The sequence below is a fragment of the Aplysia californica genome, unplaced genomic scaffold (genome assembly GCF_000002075.1).
Source record: "Aplysia californica isolate F4 #8 unplaced genomic scaffold, AplCal3.0 scaffold00093, whole genome shotgun sequence".
NCBI lineage: Eukaryota > Metazoa > Mollusca > Gastropoda > Aplysiida > Aplysiidae > Aplysia > Aplysia californica.
Window position 1 is genome coordinate 1,497,784 of NW_004797363.1, and position 16,994 is coordinate 1,514,777.

The following is a 16,994-nucleotide window of genomic DNA, read 5'->3' on the forward strand; positions in this document are numbered from 1 at the left end:
CCTGACATTATCTAGGCCACATAAAAAAAAACTTCTTCATATTCATCTTCCATCACAGCAGGACAGGTAAAGAAACTTGAATCAATTTAAGATCCTTTTCAGTATCTCTACGAATCTGCAGTTGAAAACCTGTGCCGTTAGTACATGTCTGAAAGTTACACATTTTGAATAATAAGGAAAAAATTACGTTCATTTCGTTGGCTTCCGTGGATAGTGGGAGGGCACCCAAGATCCACTTTCACACTTTTTCTTTGTACTTTAATAATGGTGATGGTAAACTTACAGTGAGTAAAAAGCTACAAGCAGCTCTGGTCATGGGCAGCAATCAAACCAGGCTGTCTGACTTACTACCTACCTGATGAAATTGTCAGATGTGGGCCCGGTGTGGTGTGTATGTGTGTGTGTGTGTGCGCGTTTGTTTTAGTTTTATGAAATTTGAAAATTTGGACCTCTTCTGTGGGCTAACCTACATCAGTGAAATTTGAAAGAAAAGCACCTTAAAAGTTTTTACTATAAAAGTACAAATAAGCTTATACTAATTGCAAATTTCTTTCAAATTTCACAAACTTTTCAAGAGTTGTGTTTCCATTATATTCCAAATAATAAAATTATGAATGATTTAAACATAGACGTTGGTGTTTTTATTCAAATTTTATTACAAAGCTTTGTTGCACTGAATGGTCTGAAATAGTTTGCCTCCTAAAAATTAACGATAAACCCCAAACAGATCCTTTCATCAGAGAACAACAGCATTTCGTCATTGTCGCAAGCAATCCACTTAAGCTCGCTTGGGTACATTTTACACCAGAGACAAAAAAACTCATTTTTGTTATATTGGTCCTATTGGGAATCATGAAAAGCAAGAACACTTTTGTAAACCTTGATCATAGCACTAAACTACATTATTTTGACGATGAAATATTGAAAGATGCATCTTTGATAAAGCAAGTGTGTAAAAATCGACAATCCTCCAAAACTGGGGCTTAAGTGGGCTGCTTGCAACGGTGACAATATGAGCCCCCCCCCCCCCCCCCCCGTTTTTTTTTTTTACACACACACCCATAGTTTATATGTTGAGTAGTTGAGGACCATGCAATACAAGCTGTGGTTTTCCATGTCTTTGCTGCCACAATATGAATGAGACAGATATGTGAGGTGCTATGAGAAAACCCCTCACAGAGGTCAAACTTAACACCCCCCAATTCCTACTACTTATATCTAAAGCATTTCTCTTTTCTCTCAGGTAATTGTTAAAAATCTTGACAGCTCATACATGTATTAAAAGGGCGCACTGAGAAAGAAAAAGGCTCTGCTCAGACTTCTATTGTTTGATCTCCAAGCTATCTTGCGTGACAGCTCACAAATGTTCTCTGATGACTTTTGTCATAGCAACATCATCATTATATGTGAACAAAATGCAATAAACTAAAACAAGGCAGTATAATGGAAAATAATAGATACATGTATAGAAAAAATACCAAATATCTGCCACAGATCAGGTGAAATCTGAATGCTGAAAGACAGGTATGAAGAGCTCAAAGGTAGAATTTGTCAGTCAGCAAACTTTCAAAAAGTAATGTGCCTTCGCACGTGTGGGTGAAAAATAAAAGGCTGAAGTCAAAGAGTGGGCTCAGCAAAAGTAAGATCGATCGATTTGTTTACATATTACTCTCCCATTCACACAATTTAGATAATTAGGAGGGCCGCAGTCAACCTTGGATCAAAGTGGGCTGATTGGGATGCTGCTCCCAGGGAGAAAGACAATAAAATAAGACTTCCCTTGATGTGAAACAAACTCACGCTCTGTGCGTGCAATGGCAACGGCAACCAGTGCAGAAGATTGCTCCAGTTTTACTCACAAAAGTAATAAAAAATGATTGTATGAAACTTGATCATATAACATTAGGCTACATCGTGATTGGCAATAAGTATGTCGTATTGTATTTAGAATTTCTTAAGAAAGAAAATCTTAAGTAAAGCTTCACACTTTTCCATCAATGGGCGCAGACTAAAAGTTAGTGTGTGCGTCAATCAGCGCATTATTGCACCGACGTCACAATGTAAAAGGCAAAACAACTTATTACTATAAAAAATCCAATAGACAGATCGGGAAAAACCTATTCAGACCCAACTGATGGAAAAGTGTTAAAGTTAAAGCAAGACCTATAAGTACTGATCATAAAATAATTTTGTTATCCGATAGTTTACAGTTATTGAATGAAGGTGGCCTCTAAAGACCATTCCATACCCTGATAAAATAATTGTTGTGATTTTCTGTATAATGGTATGCAATATACAAGGGTAAGAACCCCAACCTCAAAGATACCATTTTCATTTCTCATGAACACTACAGCCGACAAAACAATTCTAAAATATTTCAAATGTAACCCCCCCCAACCCCCCCCCCCCCCCCCAAAAAAAAAACAACAACCAACAACCAAAAAAAAAAGAACACGCCGCTTTTGTCTGCATCTAGATCAATCTCAAACTATATATATATTAGTCTCGTGGGTTCAGTGATGGAAACATTTTAACCTGACTAAAATCTTTTAATGTCAGAGCTGCAAAAAGTGAGGGTTTCTGTTCCATAATAAATCAACTCTATACTCACTGATGAAAAATAATAGACAAAAACATAATTTACAAAAAATTTGCTAGTTCGCAAAACAGAAAAAAAAAGCCAGTCAAAGGAAGAAAAAAAAGCCACTCCCCAACATGTCCGAGTAAACTTTGGCACTTGAATAAAAACGAAACTCGCAATAATTATACCCTCAAACTACCTCTTTTTCTCTTGGGTAAACTACTACAAACAATTATTCTTAATGGAAATCAGTCTCCACAATATCTATCTCCTGTTGTATGAACTCTTGCTACAAAAGATCCTCTCTCGTAAAATTGTTTTTCTTCTGCTCAAGGCGGCTATACATGGCATTGTCAGCATTTCACGTCAGACCAAGTGAACTTGATATCACCATCATGGCTAAAACAAAATGACACACACACACATACGAAACCAGTCAACATTCATGAGCCCAAATTCAACAAATGCACAAACTCAACAAGTGCCAAACAAATAAAAGGTGTTTGAGACACTAGCAGTCGGGTCTGATGGGTTGAGATCTCCTCATCACTTGCTCCACTCCAAGCCAATAGTTTGGTAAATGAAACTGTAGATGTCGCTGATTTCCTCAATCTGAAATTCAACAGTGAGCTTTTTAAGACAATGCCTCATGATACACAATGGAAAAAAAAAAGTACTGGGTAAAATACTTTTTAAATTTTCCATACCAGAGACTCAACTGAAAAGTTAAAAAGTGACAATACACTTCTACCTATCCTGGCTAGAATGATAACGATATAATACTAGGCTTTCATTTACAGAAAGTAATCTCAAGAGGTCACAGAAGAACACACATTTCACTACAAGTCTAATTGTCTCATTATCCAACCTTTGTTACAACCAGGCAAGGAAGCACAAAAAGCATTAGTATACATATTACGTCGTCCCTGTCACAATCAAACAATCCATTTAAGTCCAAATTTTGAGAATTGTTTATTTTTACACTTTTCAGCATCACCAAAACGCAGTTTAATGCTATGGTCAAGGCTTAAAATTTTCTTTCTTTTAATAATTCCTGATACGAACAACGCAACAAAAACGATTTTTTTTGTCTCTGGTGTAAAAAATACCCAAACGGACTTCAGTGGATTACTTTCAACACGGATGATATGCCCAATGCCCAAAACCTTTTTTTTCTTTCAGAGTTCAGGTTCACCAAGGTCAGCTAAAACAAGTTTCTGAACCACAATAAAATCCTAAAGAAATGAGTTAGAATTGATAGCCATACCACTATTTCTATAAATTCATGCTATCTGTACTCAAGTTATGGGCTTTTCTAAGATCATACACATGCTTATGAACAATAAGTCATTAAAAAATATCACTAAAAACCATCAGTAACATAAGAATTTCTTTCAAGAAATAAAACCCCCCACTTACCACTTTAGCTGTAGGTTTACCAAAACCATGCCCAGACTTGGTGTCGACACGGATAATGACCGGATTAGTCTGGAGAGAAGATAAAGGAGCAATTTATCCACTGCATTAAAGACTATCACAGCATGAAAACATCATGATGCACCTTGTACGCTTTTAGTAGGCTACAGTTGTAATGGAACGTTTGTTCACGGCACAGAATTCTACAATTTTTCTGTTATCACAGTGTAGAATTCTGTGGTTTAGGGTGAACGCGCACCGGGTGAGAATAGCCACAAGACTCGCCTGCACTATTCTCACTCCGGATGAGAATAGAGGTGGCCAATATTAATATTACAGCACAACCTATGATAGGGTTTGACACAATAGAATTGGAATATGAATCCTCCATTGAGGTCTATAATGATCTACATAAATCTAGATCTAGATCTAGATCTAGATTCTATTAGAACAAGAGAGTCGGACTTGATGAATGAATCCACACGATCTGAACAATTGAATTAGTCAACAAACGAAATTCAAAATGGCCGCTCGAGCACGAAACTGAAAGTAGATAATTTAGGTTGTCGTCCTTTTTCGTATTCACATTTCTACTTAGAGGTTCCGACAATTATGTCGGAAACGCCGACGTCGGCAGTCGGCGGTGCGCGCGTCGGCGGTCGGCACGAAAACGAAAGTGCCGACGAAGCCGACGGGGGAAAAAGCGGTCGCTGGCAGTCGGCCAGGCCTCGCACTACGCACATTGACTGATACAGGCGGGCCTAGCGATAGCATCGGCTGGTTCGCGGGTTGGGTCGCGATTGTCGGATTTCAGACGATTGTCGGCAAACATGCAGGTCTATAAATAACAGTTACTGTGTTGATGTGGTTACCGACACACAAACTTACCTGAGTATCAGAGCTGCCCACAACACTCTGTAGTTCTGCGATAAACTTGAGGGAGTGAAGGGGCACAACTCTGTCATCATGGTCTCCTGTGAGCAGTAGCAGGGCAGGGTACTGCTCCACTCCTTTGGGGATGTTGTGCAAAGGAGAGTACCTGGGAAAACAGCATAATAATAATGATGATAATGATAATAACAATAAGAACAATAAATAAAAATAAGTTGAGGAAGAATAGCAATAATAACAATATTTGCATTTATAATATATAGCATATGATATCCACGCTCTACAGCATGCTCTATACATTTTACACACGGCTGTTCCACTCAGGATCTCTTAGTTGCCGGTCGACCTGACCTCCGAGACGAGGTCACGCCCCGGTCACGCTACCTGCGGGCACTCGGCCTCGCGGTCAGCGGCTCCCCCGCGATGTTATGTTTTGTACACATAAAACAACACCAGTTCTTATGAAAGCCGAGAAAGTCAATGAAACAACAACCAAATGATCACATGAAGACGAAGGTGTAGTTTACGACAGTATTATTTTTATCACGGAGAAGTAAAAGAAAGTGTTGTTTAAAAGAGGGGGAAAGTGGCTTTCATCATAGATCGGTTATTACAAACAAAAATGTTTTTTAAAAAATAATTAAAAATAAATGGACCGACAGATTGTTACAGTCTTCATTTTCAGCTCACAGTCAGACTTTGAACTTTCAAACACACTTACGTTTATGAGGTAGGACCAAAAAGTCTTGTTGCTATTGTTGATTAATGCACACAGTCTTGTCAGTGAGTGGGAAAACAGTTGAGTCCAGCCAACGCACGAGTACTTTTCACATGAGAATGAAGACCGTTCTTTACACCTTCATAGCTGAATTGATGTTACTATAGTCAATATTTTGATAAACATACTACTATAAAACTGTTTAGGAACTAATGTTTTATCCGTGAATGGTCTGAATCGTCTAAATCGTCTTGTAGTCCTGTTTACTTTTTCCTGCGTTTTTCCGCCGGCTCAGGGAGTGTGGCCTTCAAATCTGCAGATGTCTGTACGGTGTGCTTCCAACACAGCTTTCAGTTGTTTTTGTTTGCTTTTTATGCCGACTGTTCTCTTTTCCACTCTGGCGATTGTGGCATGGAGCATTTCCCCCCCTTGTTCGCCCAGCATGCCAAGGCCAAAGCCCCAGGCTTTCATAAATGGCAGGCAATGGCGCTCTAGCATGTGTATTTTTGGTGTCACTGTGTGAGGAAATAACTTGCGGAATAATTTTAGATATGAATCGATGTCTGCGCTAATGGAAATGTGTTCTGACGGGTGTACAATATTTGTGTGAGAGATGGCGCGGTGAATTCTGGAAAAACTACTGTTGAGTGCATTGAATTTCTCTCTTATTTCCTGAGCTTTGTCTACTATGCGTTGGTCAGATGTTAGACTTACTGTGAACTGGTGAATGTGTTTGCTGATATTAGTGTAAACTGTTTCTTGCATGTATTTGTGGCAGTGGTTGCCGATAAACGATCTGCTGTGATAAGCCTGTGGGACTATCCCATGAATTTCTAACACTTTCTCTAAGCTACTTGTCACTGGGCCTGTCCCTTGAGCGAGTGGAATGATTTTGAACTGATGAATTTCATTCTCACATTTCTCCACCCACTTTCGATACTTGTTTCTGTCTCCTTCTGTTTCAGAAAATGCGAGACAGCCTTCATAATAATTCAACTTTTCGTCTAAACTCTTTTTATCAATTAACATTTTGACATACTCATCAAAGGCAGGAGATGTCTGCCTGCTTTGTGTGGCTGATTCAGCAAAGGTCTGAGCCAGCATTACATCGAGATCATGTGTGGCTGCCTCAAGCAGGTTGTGATGTTTCAATGTGATTCCTAACAATATGTGCAGATACGGAGGAACAACGTGTCTGGTTTGAATGTCCAGGAGAGGTTCCCTAACACAGTTATGAATCGCTTAGCATTGGCCAAGTTTCCTTTTCCATATTTAAAAAATCGCCTGCAGTCTCTCTTTATCATCGAAAGGGTCCGCTCTTCAGCTGGACCTTTTCCTTTCTTCATATCGTCTGAAGTTGTGAGGCACCACAGGCATGGATATGTTCCCCTGGGTCCCGACAAGCCATAGATTTTGCAAAAAAAATCGTAATCACCAAACAAGAACAATACTATTTGTTTCTCTCTCCATTTGCAATCTTGGAGATTCGAAATTACTTCACGAAGTTTGGATAAGACAGCATCCAAAACTTCATAGGTGTCCTTCATTTTCACCATGGCAATGACATGGGTGTTCTCTTTAGAGTTTGGTTTTTCTATGTTTACTATCTGTGTGGAAATCTTTAGACTTCCTCTCCCATGATCGCCACCAAATTTGATCCAAATTTGGTCGCTAGGAATGCCGCCATTGTGCCACGTCAGTTTCCCATCTTTTTCATACTGATCTATGAGACGGAAGATAAATTCTTGAAGGTCGGGGACAGTGGCCAGTGGTTCCTCTGGCGAGCTGCTTGTTCCCGCCTCAGAGTTGACTTTGATTTTCTCTATTTCTACACTACCTGAAACAATGTCTTCATAGATTTTCCTCTCCTGGTGTTCACTCGGAATACAGACACCAACATTCCTCCACAATTTACGCCTCTGTCTATCCTGATGCCATGTCAACCCCAGGGCTTCTTTCATGGCAAGAGCAAACTTTGCCCCTATTACTACTTTTTCCCGCGTCCCACTTTTGTGTAAAATATTGCGTCTGACTTTTCCTCTCTGTCTCTTTAGGTCAGACGCATGCTGCATTTCTATGTCACTTTTACTTCTACCAGCAACCGACTGCCTGACTTTGTTAATTATATTTGTTCTTCGCTTTCTTGTCGGTGAGCTTGCTAAGTCAGATGATATTCTGTGTGTGACTATCCTCTGAAACACTAATGGCTGTCCTTTTGTTTTGAACCTCAACTGTCCTTTCGTCTGAGATGTGTTAAGCTTTCGTCTGATCAGATGTGTAGCAACTTTTTCTTCTAACGGTGTGAGTGGCTCTGTGTCAGATTTCAAAAGTGTTGACTCTATTGTCGTTTCATGTTTGACTAATGGGGAGCTGGTACTGTCTGTGAACTGTTTCGTCTTCGTTTTAGGTGTGGATGTCAAAATATGAGTTTCTGGTGAAATGTAAAATGAGTCATCGTCTGTATGTGTAAATGTGCTGTCAATGGATTGAGTGGTAAAGGGCTGAGCACCATCGCCTGTACTTACAGTGGAAACATCTGGGGTGGGGGTATCCGTTATGCTTGCAGACTCCACTGCCATACGAGCGGTGGGCGGAGAACGCAACTCGTGTCCTTCCGTAAGCAAAGGAATGCGCTCTTTAATGCACCCTTTGCTAAGTTTAACATAGCGAGCACACACAGAGCACTCGTTAATGCTTATGCTTGCGTCGTAAGCGGACCAAACATAGGCACTGTCTTCTACACATTTCTGTGCGGCCTTCAAAGCCGCATTTGTAATTTGCTTCCGTAGTGTGTATATTCGCGAGCCACATTTCCTGCACAGAGTGTTGGAATGCTTGTCGGCTGTGTCGTTGTCAATGTTCAGTCTATAATATTGCAATAAGTCAAACTTAAAGTTTTTACACAAAAATCGACGCTGCTGAGAAACTTTAGTTTTTAAACTTCTTCCACCACAAGTACGACACAACTTGTTTAAATTCTCAAAGTGGATGTTATAAGAGTGTTCCATCTTTGATGTTAAAAGGCTCAATAATTATAAACACACAAGAAAGTCAGACGCCAAGTTCCCGCTTCACAGAGTTTTTCTTTGCACTGAGCGTTGCACTAGACTAGTCACATAAAGTGCGCTAGTTCATGGAAATTTAGCTCCTACCCTGAGATTTTTTCAGCACAATGGAGAGAATAGATTTATAAAAAGAAATATGAAGGTTAAAACAAAAATTGTCGGCTCGAATTATCAAAATTCTCTTTTAAATCCAAAAACTTCAATAACACAGAGCTGTACAACAGTGGTAGTATATAGGTATCCCAAGGGAGTATAAAACGAGATAGAAACTGGTTTCAAACTGCGGGTTATAGAGGAGATGCTGAGCTTTTATTTAGTATACAACACTCCTAGGTTTACGGGATGGAGAAAGGGAGTACTATGTTGTAAATTCCAGTTAATTTCTGGAAATTGTACCCTTAGCGCGCGGAGCGGTCAGATCTAGGGATAGGCCGGTGGAAGTGGCGTAACGCGTCGAGATTTATTACCTTCCGCGAGGGGTCACAGGGGTCAGAAGGGTCAGACGGGCTACAACTAAGTGCGCCGCTCGGAGAGTGAAACTGAACAGCCGTGTACAACTATTAACACAGGCTCAGATTTCTCAGAATTAAATTACTTTGGTACTGAAACTGAAAGTAAAAAAAAAGTCAACACCTTAAGCCATTTCAAAGACAGTAGTAACATCTAAACAGATGAATCTCTGCACTTTTTTAAACTGTGTTAAATATGGTAAAAGCAATCATAATAAAGAGACGAAGAATATCTATTCATGCAACACAGTAGGAGTGCATGGATGTGTGTAATGTCTGTCTGTTATATGCACATGACATGCATTCATGAGTGTGAGTAAGGGCATGTATTTGTGAAAGAAGGTTGTTTGAATTGAGTAAAAGTGAAAAACATCATCATGATAACAGCCATTGAGTGCTGAGAAAAAAAAATCAAAATACACATACAGAAACAATAGAAAGAATAAATAATTAACCAGTGATGCCATCCAATGAATAGCCATATAGAGAATGAGTGAGAGGAAGAGGGAAAGAGAGGGAGAGGGTAAGAGAGAGAGAAGAGGGACGGAAGGAGAGAGAGAAAGAGGGAGGATGGGAGAGAGAGAGAGAGAGAGAGAGAGAGAGAGAGAGAGAGAGAGAGAGAGAGCGTGGGTGTGTTTGTGAGTGTATGTGTGTGTTTGTCACAGTTTGTGTTTGTGGGTGTGTGTGTGTATGTGTGTGTGCGGGCGTGTGAGTGTATGAATGCATGCGTGTGTATGTGTGTGCACTAATGAATGCATGAAATAAAGAAAAGATGGACGCAGAGCAGACACAAAATAAAATAGAAGAAGCGATACAGAAACATAAGGCCAGAAAATGAATTTATTGCAAAAGATGTTCAATATAACATGTAAAAACGAAAATAACTGAGAAAGACACAGACGGCAAGCAAGCAAAAGGCAAACTCACTTGATCAACCATTTGAACTGTTCAGGATCATCGGAAGACCCATAGTCTGTGATCCATGCATGACCGATCGTAAACTTGTGAAATCTCAACATGTCAAGTACTCTGGGAAATCAACATAAAGCCAACAATTGGCAATAATTTAGTCTTCAGAGCCATCAAAACTGCAATATCAAAATTCTTTACAGGAATAGGATCTACTACATAACACTGAAGTAATGGCCCTTCAGGACAGAGAAATAGATTAAATTAACATAATCACATAAAATCAGTGCATCCAACCAGAGATATTTTTTTTCCAGGTTAGACAATAACAATGACTTTCTAACATTAACTTAATCCCTTCTGATGGACAATATTATTATGCAGGGTTCATACTGAGCAACAGATTTTTTCCCCGAGACTTTTCCAAGAGTTTTCAAGACCGGATTTCTTTTTTCCAAGACAAATAACGTGTCATTTTGGAAGAAAGTTTTCATTCAGCACGCAAAAATATATACAGTCGAGGTCTTCTAAACTTCAAGGAAATATTTTTACAAAAGATCAAGTTAAAATTTTGTTTTTCCAAGACCTTTCCAAGAATTTTACCAATTTCCAAAAATTCCAAGAGTTTCCCATGTCTTGGAAAATAGAAACAAAATTCCAAGAGTTTTCCCGTTTTCCAAGACCCGTACCAACCCTGGTTATGCCCACAAAATCAGTGGATAAGATTTTTTTTTTTTTAAAGTCTGAACTAAAATCTGACAACCGAGCTTTAGTTTAGTGCAGGTTTGTCCCACACATACAACCAGCGGGTCGATCCTTCATATCATATTTCCCTCTGTTGCTCCAGTCTGCCTATCTTCTGTGTTTAGCTATGGCCTATGAGACCACTCCCAGACTACAGTTTATTGCCGAGCCTGTTTATCATTACACACATACCCAAGCAACATCACTTTGTATCAACTTATGAACATTGGCCTGAGAATACTATAAACCAAAAGTACCCTGCAAAGATATAATTAGAGCAAAAATTAAACTACTCACTACTAGCGAATGTAGATTCGCTGAAAATGCAATAAAAAGAAAAGCAATCTGTAGATTAGGAGTCAAGGATGAGAACTCAATTACTTGAAAGAAAAATAGTGTGCACAAATTCAACGCACTTGTCATCCCTATTATTAGCTTATTTAACCATTTAGCTCCAGGAGATTTGCCCTGATGAATGCCCCACATCCCAGGAAAAAGGAGATAATCCTCTAAAAGTACTATATGTTTTTAAACAATTCATTTACAAAAAATCTTAACAAAATGATCAAGGAAAAACACAACCATATAAGCAAAGAATACAGCTTCCAACGAAACTGTTTCCTTTGTGGTACAGTATGGGCAAGTTACTTATTTGTGTCTATAGTTGTAACTATCAGGTTTTCATTCATTATCCACCAAATTCGTCAAATAAATTTTAAAAAACAAAAAACACTCCTCTTGAGAATTAAAAATACATTATTACTGTAGCACAAGAAATGAATGTTCAATGTGTCTTTGTAGGCTATTTTGTTTGGTAGAGATCACATCACAGGCTGAATTTTTAAGCATTTTCAAAATTTACTTGGATTTGTCTAAAGTTAAACTTCATTGTACCCTCCATTTCATCATATTTTACTTTAAAAATTCACAAATTCATTATTTCTGGGTCAATTTAAACCACTCAAAAACTCAACGAAAGAACAACTACACTTTTTACTATGTCACCTTGTTTTTCTAGTCAATTCTAATTGGACCTTCTTCCTAGACCTCATAGAAATGCATACTGCGGCAGTGTCCCATGTTCAGTAACTGAAACGTGCAAGGTGCGAATCAAAAGACTCCACCGCTACCCCGTTAAAGGTACTAAATGGTTAAAAGATGGTTACTTGACAGAGGTTACAAAAAAAAACAAGCAAATTTAATGAAAGCGCTTACCCAACTTGAGCAATGCCACCCGCAAACAGATCCGGTCTCTGGTTCAAACATGCGCCCACCAAGAGCCCTCCATTGGAGCCACCGTTGATGACAAGCCTGGACAGAGAGAGAAAACAGGGTCAACAACCTCGGAGATGTTGAGGATATGTTTTACGGTTTCAGTAAGAGTTTAACAGCACATGCAACCCCATTATTGAGTTCCACTTGCCCATTTGACCGTATGTACTTGCGAGTGCCGAAAAACTCTTACCAAACTATGGAAACAACTCAGGTTATTTAATTAAGTGCAAAAAGATTACAGGTGTTACCAGAGTGTAACAAACGCAAAAAAGAAGGAGGAGGAGTGATAAAGGAAATAGCTGTTTGATAAGAAAGGGTCAAACTACACCAGAACATTCACGAACCCCCCCACAGTTGAGTATAACAGGTCAAGTGACATTCAGCCAATAAATAAATACAACTCATGCAGACAAGCCAGTAGAAAGAACTGTCAACAAACTCACTAAAAAGTCATAGTTGAGGAAGCACAAGGAATGAGTTTTTAAGTGGCTATATAAAAAGTGTTGAGCACAAAACACAAAAAATCACTAAACTAATCAATATGGCCAAACGAGAGGGAAAAAATTGATTCCTTCGATTTCATTATTTTAATGAGTGCCTGGTTTCACCACGATGCTTCTCATAATATATATATATATATATATATATATATATATATATATATATATATATTCTAGCTGAGATGACTTTCAGTATTTCACTTAGGTGATAGTCTAGGTACTCATATAATCATCTGTAATTAGTGGCTGTAGAGTCTAAGGTCTGCATAGCAACAGTAGGAGGAGCTTCAAGGCAATAGGTAAAAAAGTCAAAGGATATCAAAACCCATCTGGCGAGGAACTCACTTTTTGCTGGAGGTGTAGCCCTGGGCTACGAGGTACTCAGCTGCTGACTGAAAATCATTGAAGCAGTTCTGTTTGTTGCCCAGGGAGCCATCTTTATGCCAGGTCTCTCCATACTCTCTGGGAAGGAAAAAGCAATCACTTAAAGAGTACTGGTTGTAAAGCGCACATAGCATGTGGTAGGGAGGGGATATCGCCGGTGTCGCAAGCAATCCATTTAAATGTGTCAGGACGCGGTGGAATCAGGCGTTTGTCAATTTTTCGGCATGTGGAGTTATTGGTAACATCTGAATCTGATTTATTTGCCTTGCTTCTAATGAAATAAATATTCATTATCTTGAATAAAACTCAAGATATTTTCAATCGAAGGAAGCAAGGTCGCCTGGTTTCAGCACTGAAATTAGCTAGAAAATGGCTGCCAAAGTTTGGCAACTCCAATACCTAAAGAGTCTTTGAAAACTGAAAAATGACATATTTTGAGCCTTTAATCAATGTTTTTCAATAAGATTCACATGGGAATGTGTTTTTATATGTACATAAAAGGTCTTGGGTCAAAAAACAAAAATTTGAAAAATAAATTGTGAAACTAGAGGAATATGCCGATATATTCGATGTCATTATTTTGACGAGCGCCTGATTTCACCACGATGCCTCACAAATTCTGTTCGGGTACTTTTTACACGAGAGACAAAAAACAGGGTTTTTCTGGTCGTTCCCATCAGGAATCATGTAAAACAAGAACATTGTTGGCCTTGACCTAAGCATTAAACTGCATTTTGGTGACACTGAAAAGTGCATTTTTGATAAAGCTTTGGGAGGGCGTAAAAATAAAAAATTCTCAAAATTTTAATTTAAGAGGATTGCGGTGATATGCACCATTATTATGTAAATGCATGAATAATTATCAATATTTTTTTCAGAGGGAAACAAGTGTTATGTAGTCATAAACTCAAGCCACTAAAAAATAAGCAGTAAAACAAACTCTAAAAAGTGATTTAGGTGCAAACGTTCTATGACATTGGCAAATGTAGACATAAAGGTAGACAGTCGTTATCAAACGTGATGGAGACTATGTTAAGAAAAAGAAATTCAATCCATAGGTACTGCCCTTCATTTTAAGGTATGATAGTTGCAATTGCTTTCTTTTGTTCTTGAAGTAAAAATGTCATGACGCAGTAGAACCAGGCGCTCGTCAATTTTGGGGCATATGGAGTTATAGGTATCATCTTAAAGCCTGTCCATTTGCCTCGCTTCATATGAAAAAAATATCCATTTATCTTAAATACAAGTCAAGATATTGGCAATTGAAGGGAAGGAGGTGGGAGTCGCCTGGTTTCAGAGGTAAAATTAGTTTGAAAATTGCCACCAAAGTTGAGTTACTTCCTTAGCTTGAGAGTCTGTGGAAACTGAAAACTTACATCTTTTATGCCTTTACTCAACGTTTTTTAGTACACTACACACAGAGATGTATTCTTTAAAGGGCAAGAAAGGTGCTGAGCCAAAAACAAAAATTCGATATAAACATTCCCAAACCTGTGGAAAAATGCCAGTTTCTTCACTTTCATTATTTTGACGAGCGCCTGATTTCCCCAAGTTGTTTCACAAATGAACTTGCCTAACCTTTTGACAATCCCTCGTATAAAGTTATTTCAGAGATGTAACCTCTTAGACATATGTCTCCAGTATCTCCTAGGACATAGGCAAGGGGATGGAAAGCCATAATTGTCCGGGCTGAGCTTCATTTATTTTGTTGAGATTTGTGACGGACTTTTGACGATTGTGGAAATAACATTCAACAACAAAGTACAGTCACGAAAATGAAAGTGTAAGCACAAAATGGCCTAAACCAAAAAGTGTTTTTTTTGTGGTCATATTTATTCATAAAAGGAAACTGTACACAGATTTAAAGCTTTTTTTTTTACTCCCTTTCCTGTACCCCTCCCTAATCTACAGCCGATGAATTGGCCAACACACTTCACAGCGGGCACCACTGTCAGATAATCTGCCAATGCAGAGTTCATAGGTCAACATACCCTCCTCCTCTGATGTTGGCCAAAGCGTAAACACCACCAAGATGCTGTAGGAACACCACGCGGGACGGAGAGAAGGATGGGGTGATGGAGATGCTGAATCCTCCATAGCCATACAGTAAGGTTGGGTTGTTGCCATCTTTTTTTAAACCCTAAAGAGATGGAGGGAAAAGCAACCCATGAACATGAAAAGATTAGACAACTTAAACATATAAATCTTTGACAACAGCGGCCTTCTTTTTTTTCTTTGTCTTCTCAATCATCTTTAAATGGACATCCCAGTCTTTTGTGTGAAGGCTGCTGTTCACCACCGGCCCTCTAGACTCCTTGCCTAGAGTTGGGCCAATATTTCCTTCCAAGTGCTTTATGTATTGGGCTGGTTTGAAATAAATGATTTGGTAATAGGTTAATGCTTTTGAGGACTGTAGCCCTTCTGTTTAGAGTGGCACAGAAATAGTAGTTTTAAAGCTCCTTTGAACACTGTTGTCAAACAAATTGAGACTATGAGCTCTAATGACCAAATTGCAAGATGTAATATTATGAGATGCTGTACAAATTTTTGTAGAAGTACCAAAAACAAATTGAAACAAATGAGGTTTTCAGATGTACTCTTTATCATCTATATCCAAATAAACGAGAACAAAAGAAAAAAAATACTTCATCCCAACCTCCTCATTTTTTGTTAGTTTCAGGATATAAAATTAAAGGCACAACATTTTTTTTTCTTTTTACCATCTAGCAGAACATACAGACTGAAATTTGAACGAGTTGAGAAAAAAAAACGAAAATGGTTAACTTTGGCTTCTCCACTGTTGTTTAAAAAAGGCTAACAAATAACTTGATTTGCTTAGAGCAACTGTCGTGCCTTTCATTTTGCTACAGCTGCCTTTAAATAAAAGGGTAAAAAACTGCAGTCAGATGTAGACAAACTATCTAACAACAAAGCGTAGGATTACAAAGAAATAACCTTTCATACTAGGAAGGTCTATAATTTCTCTTCCTCTATGGATATTACAGTTCATGATAGATAAAAAATAACTAGAAGGTATTATAAACCAAACAAAACCATCTTGCATTTTCTTCAAGGAGAAAGCAAAAGTAAAGACGTTGATCACCTTTTTGTGTACTATAAACATTGGTATTTTGGTGCCATCGGTACTCTTGAAGAACACCTGCTCTGTCTCAAACAGACTGGCATCGAATCCCTGTACTGTGATTTCTCTGAAAACCTGCATAAGAGAGCAAGACATCTGTTGCAGTCAAGAGGACACTAAGCAGTAACGGCTACACATAGAAGCAGGATGACAAATTAATCACCTATACAACCCTGTCACGCCTCTCTCCCCCACCCCTTCACAAGTTCCATATGTGAGGCAGCATGGTGAAATCAGGCGCTCGTCAAAATAATCAAAGTGAAGAAACTAGCATTTTTCTGCAGGTTTGTGAATTTTTATTGATCTTTTGTTTTTTGGCTCAACACCTTTCAAGCCCATTAAAAAACACATTTCTGTGAGGATTTAGCCGAAAAACTTTGATAAAAGGCACAAAAAATGTAGTTTTTCAGTTTCCACGGACTCTCAGGCTAATGAAAAATAACTCATCTTTGGCGGCCATTTTCTCACAAATTTTATCTCTGAAACGAGGTGACCCCCACCTCCTCCATTCGTAATTTAAATATCTCGACTTGTATTCTTCAAGATAAATGGATTTTTAAAAATCCAAAGCAAGACAAATGAACAATCTTCAAGATGATATCAATAACTCTACATGTGTCACAACACAGTGGAATCAGGTGCTTGTCAATTTTGGGGCATGTGGAGTTATTGGTATCATCTCAAAGCCTGTTCATTTGTCTTGCTTTCGATGAAAAAATACCCATCTATCTTAAATAGAAGTCGACATATTCGTGATTTAAGAAGGTGGGGGGTCACCTGGTTTTGAAAGTAATGTTTGCAAGAAAATGGCCACCAAAATCTGGTAACTTCAAAAGCTTGAGAGTCATTGAAAACTTAAA

At 38.6% G+C, this 16,994-nt stretch overlaps 1 protein-coding gene across 1 annotated transcript in view; it reads right to left on the bottom strand.

Moving 5' to 3' along the window:
• Positions 1-636: 636 nt before the first annotated feature.
• Positions 637-16,994, bottom strand: part of LOC101855328 (prolyl endopeptidase) — a 40,231-nt gene continuing 23,873 nt past the window's right edge. Inside the window, exons 12-19 of the mRNA XM_005095010.2 lie at positions 16,096-16,209; positions 14,984-15,132; positions 12,954-13,070; positions 12,049-12,144; positions 10,108-10,209; positions 4,886-5,036; positions 4,001-4,069; positions 637-3,193 (exon numbers count right to left, since the gene is read on the bottom strand). Of these exons, the coding sequence (XP_005095067.2) occupies positions 3,128-3,193; positions 4,001-4,069; positions 4,886-5,036; positions 10,108-10,209; positions 12,049-12,144; positions 12,954-13,070; positions 14,984-15,132; positions 16,096-16,209 (864 nt within the window). The 3' untranslated portion in view covers positions 637-3,127. The remainder of the gene's footprint in view (positions 3,194-4,000; positions 4,070-4,885; positions 5,037-10,107; positions 10,210-12,048; positions 12,145-12,953; positions 13,071-14,983; positions 15,133-16,095; positions 16,210-16,994) is intronic.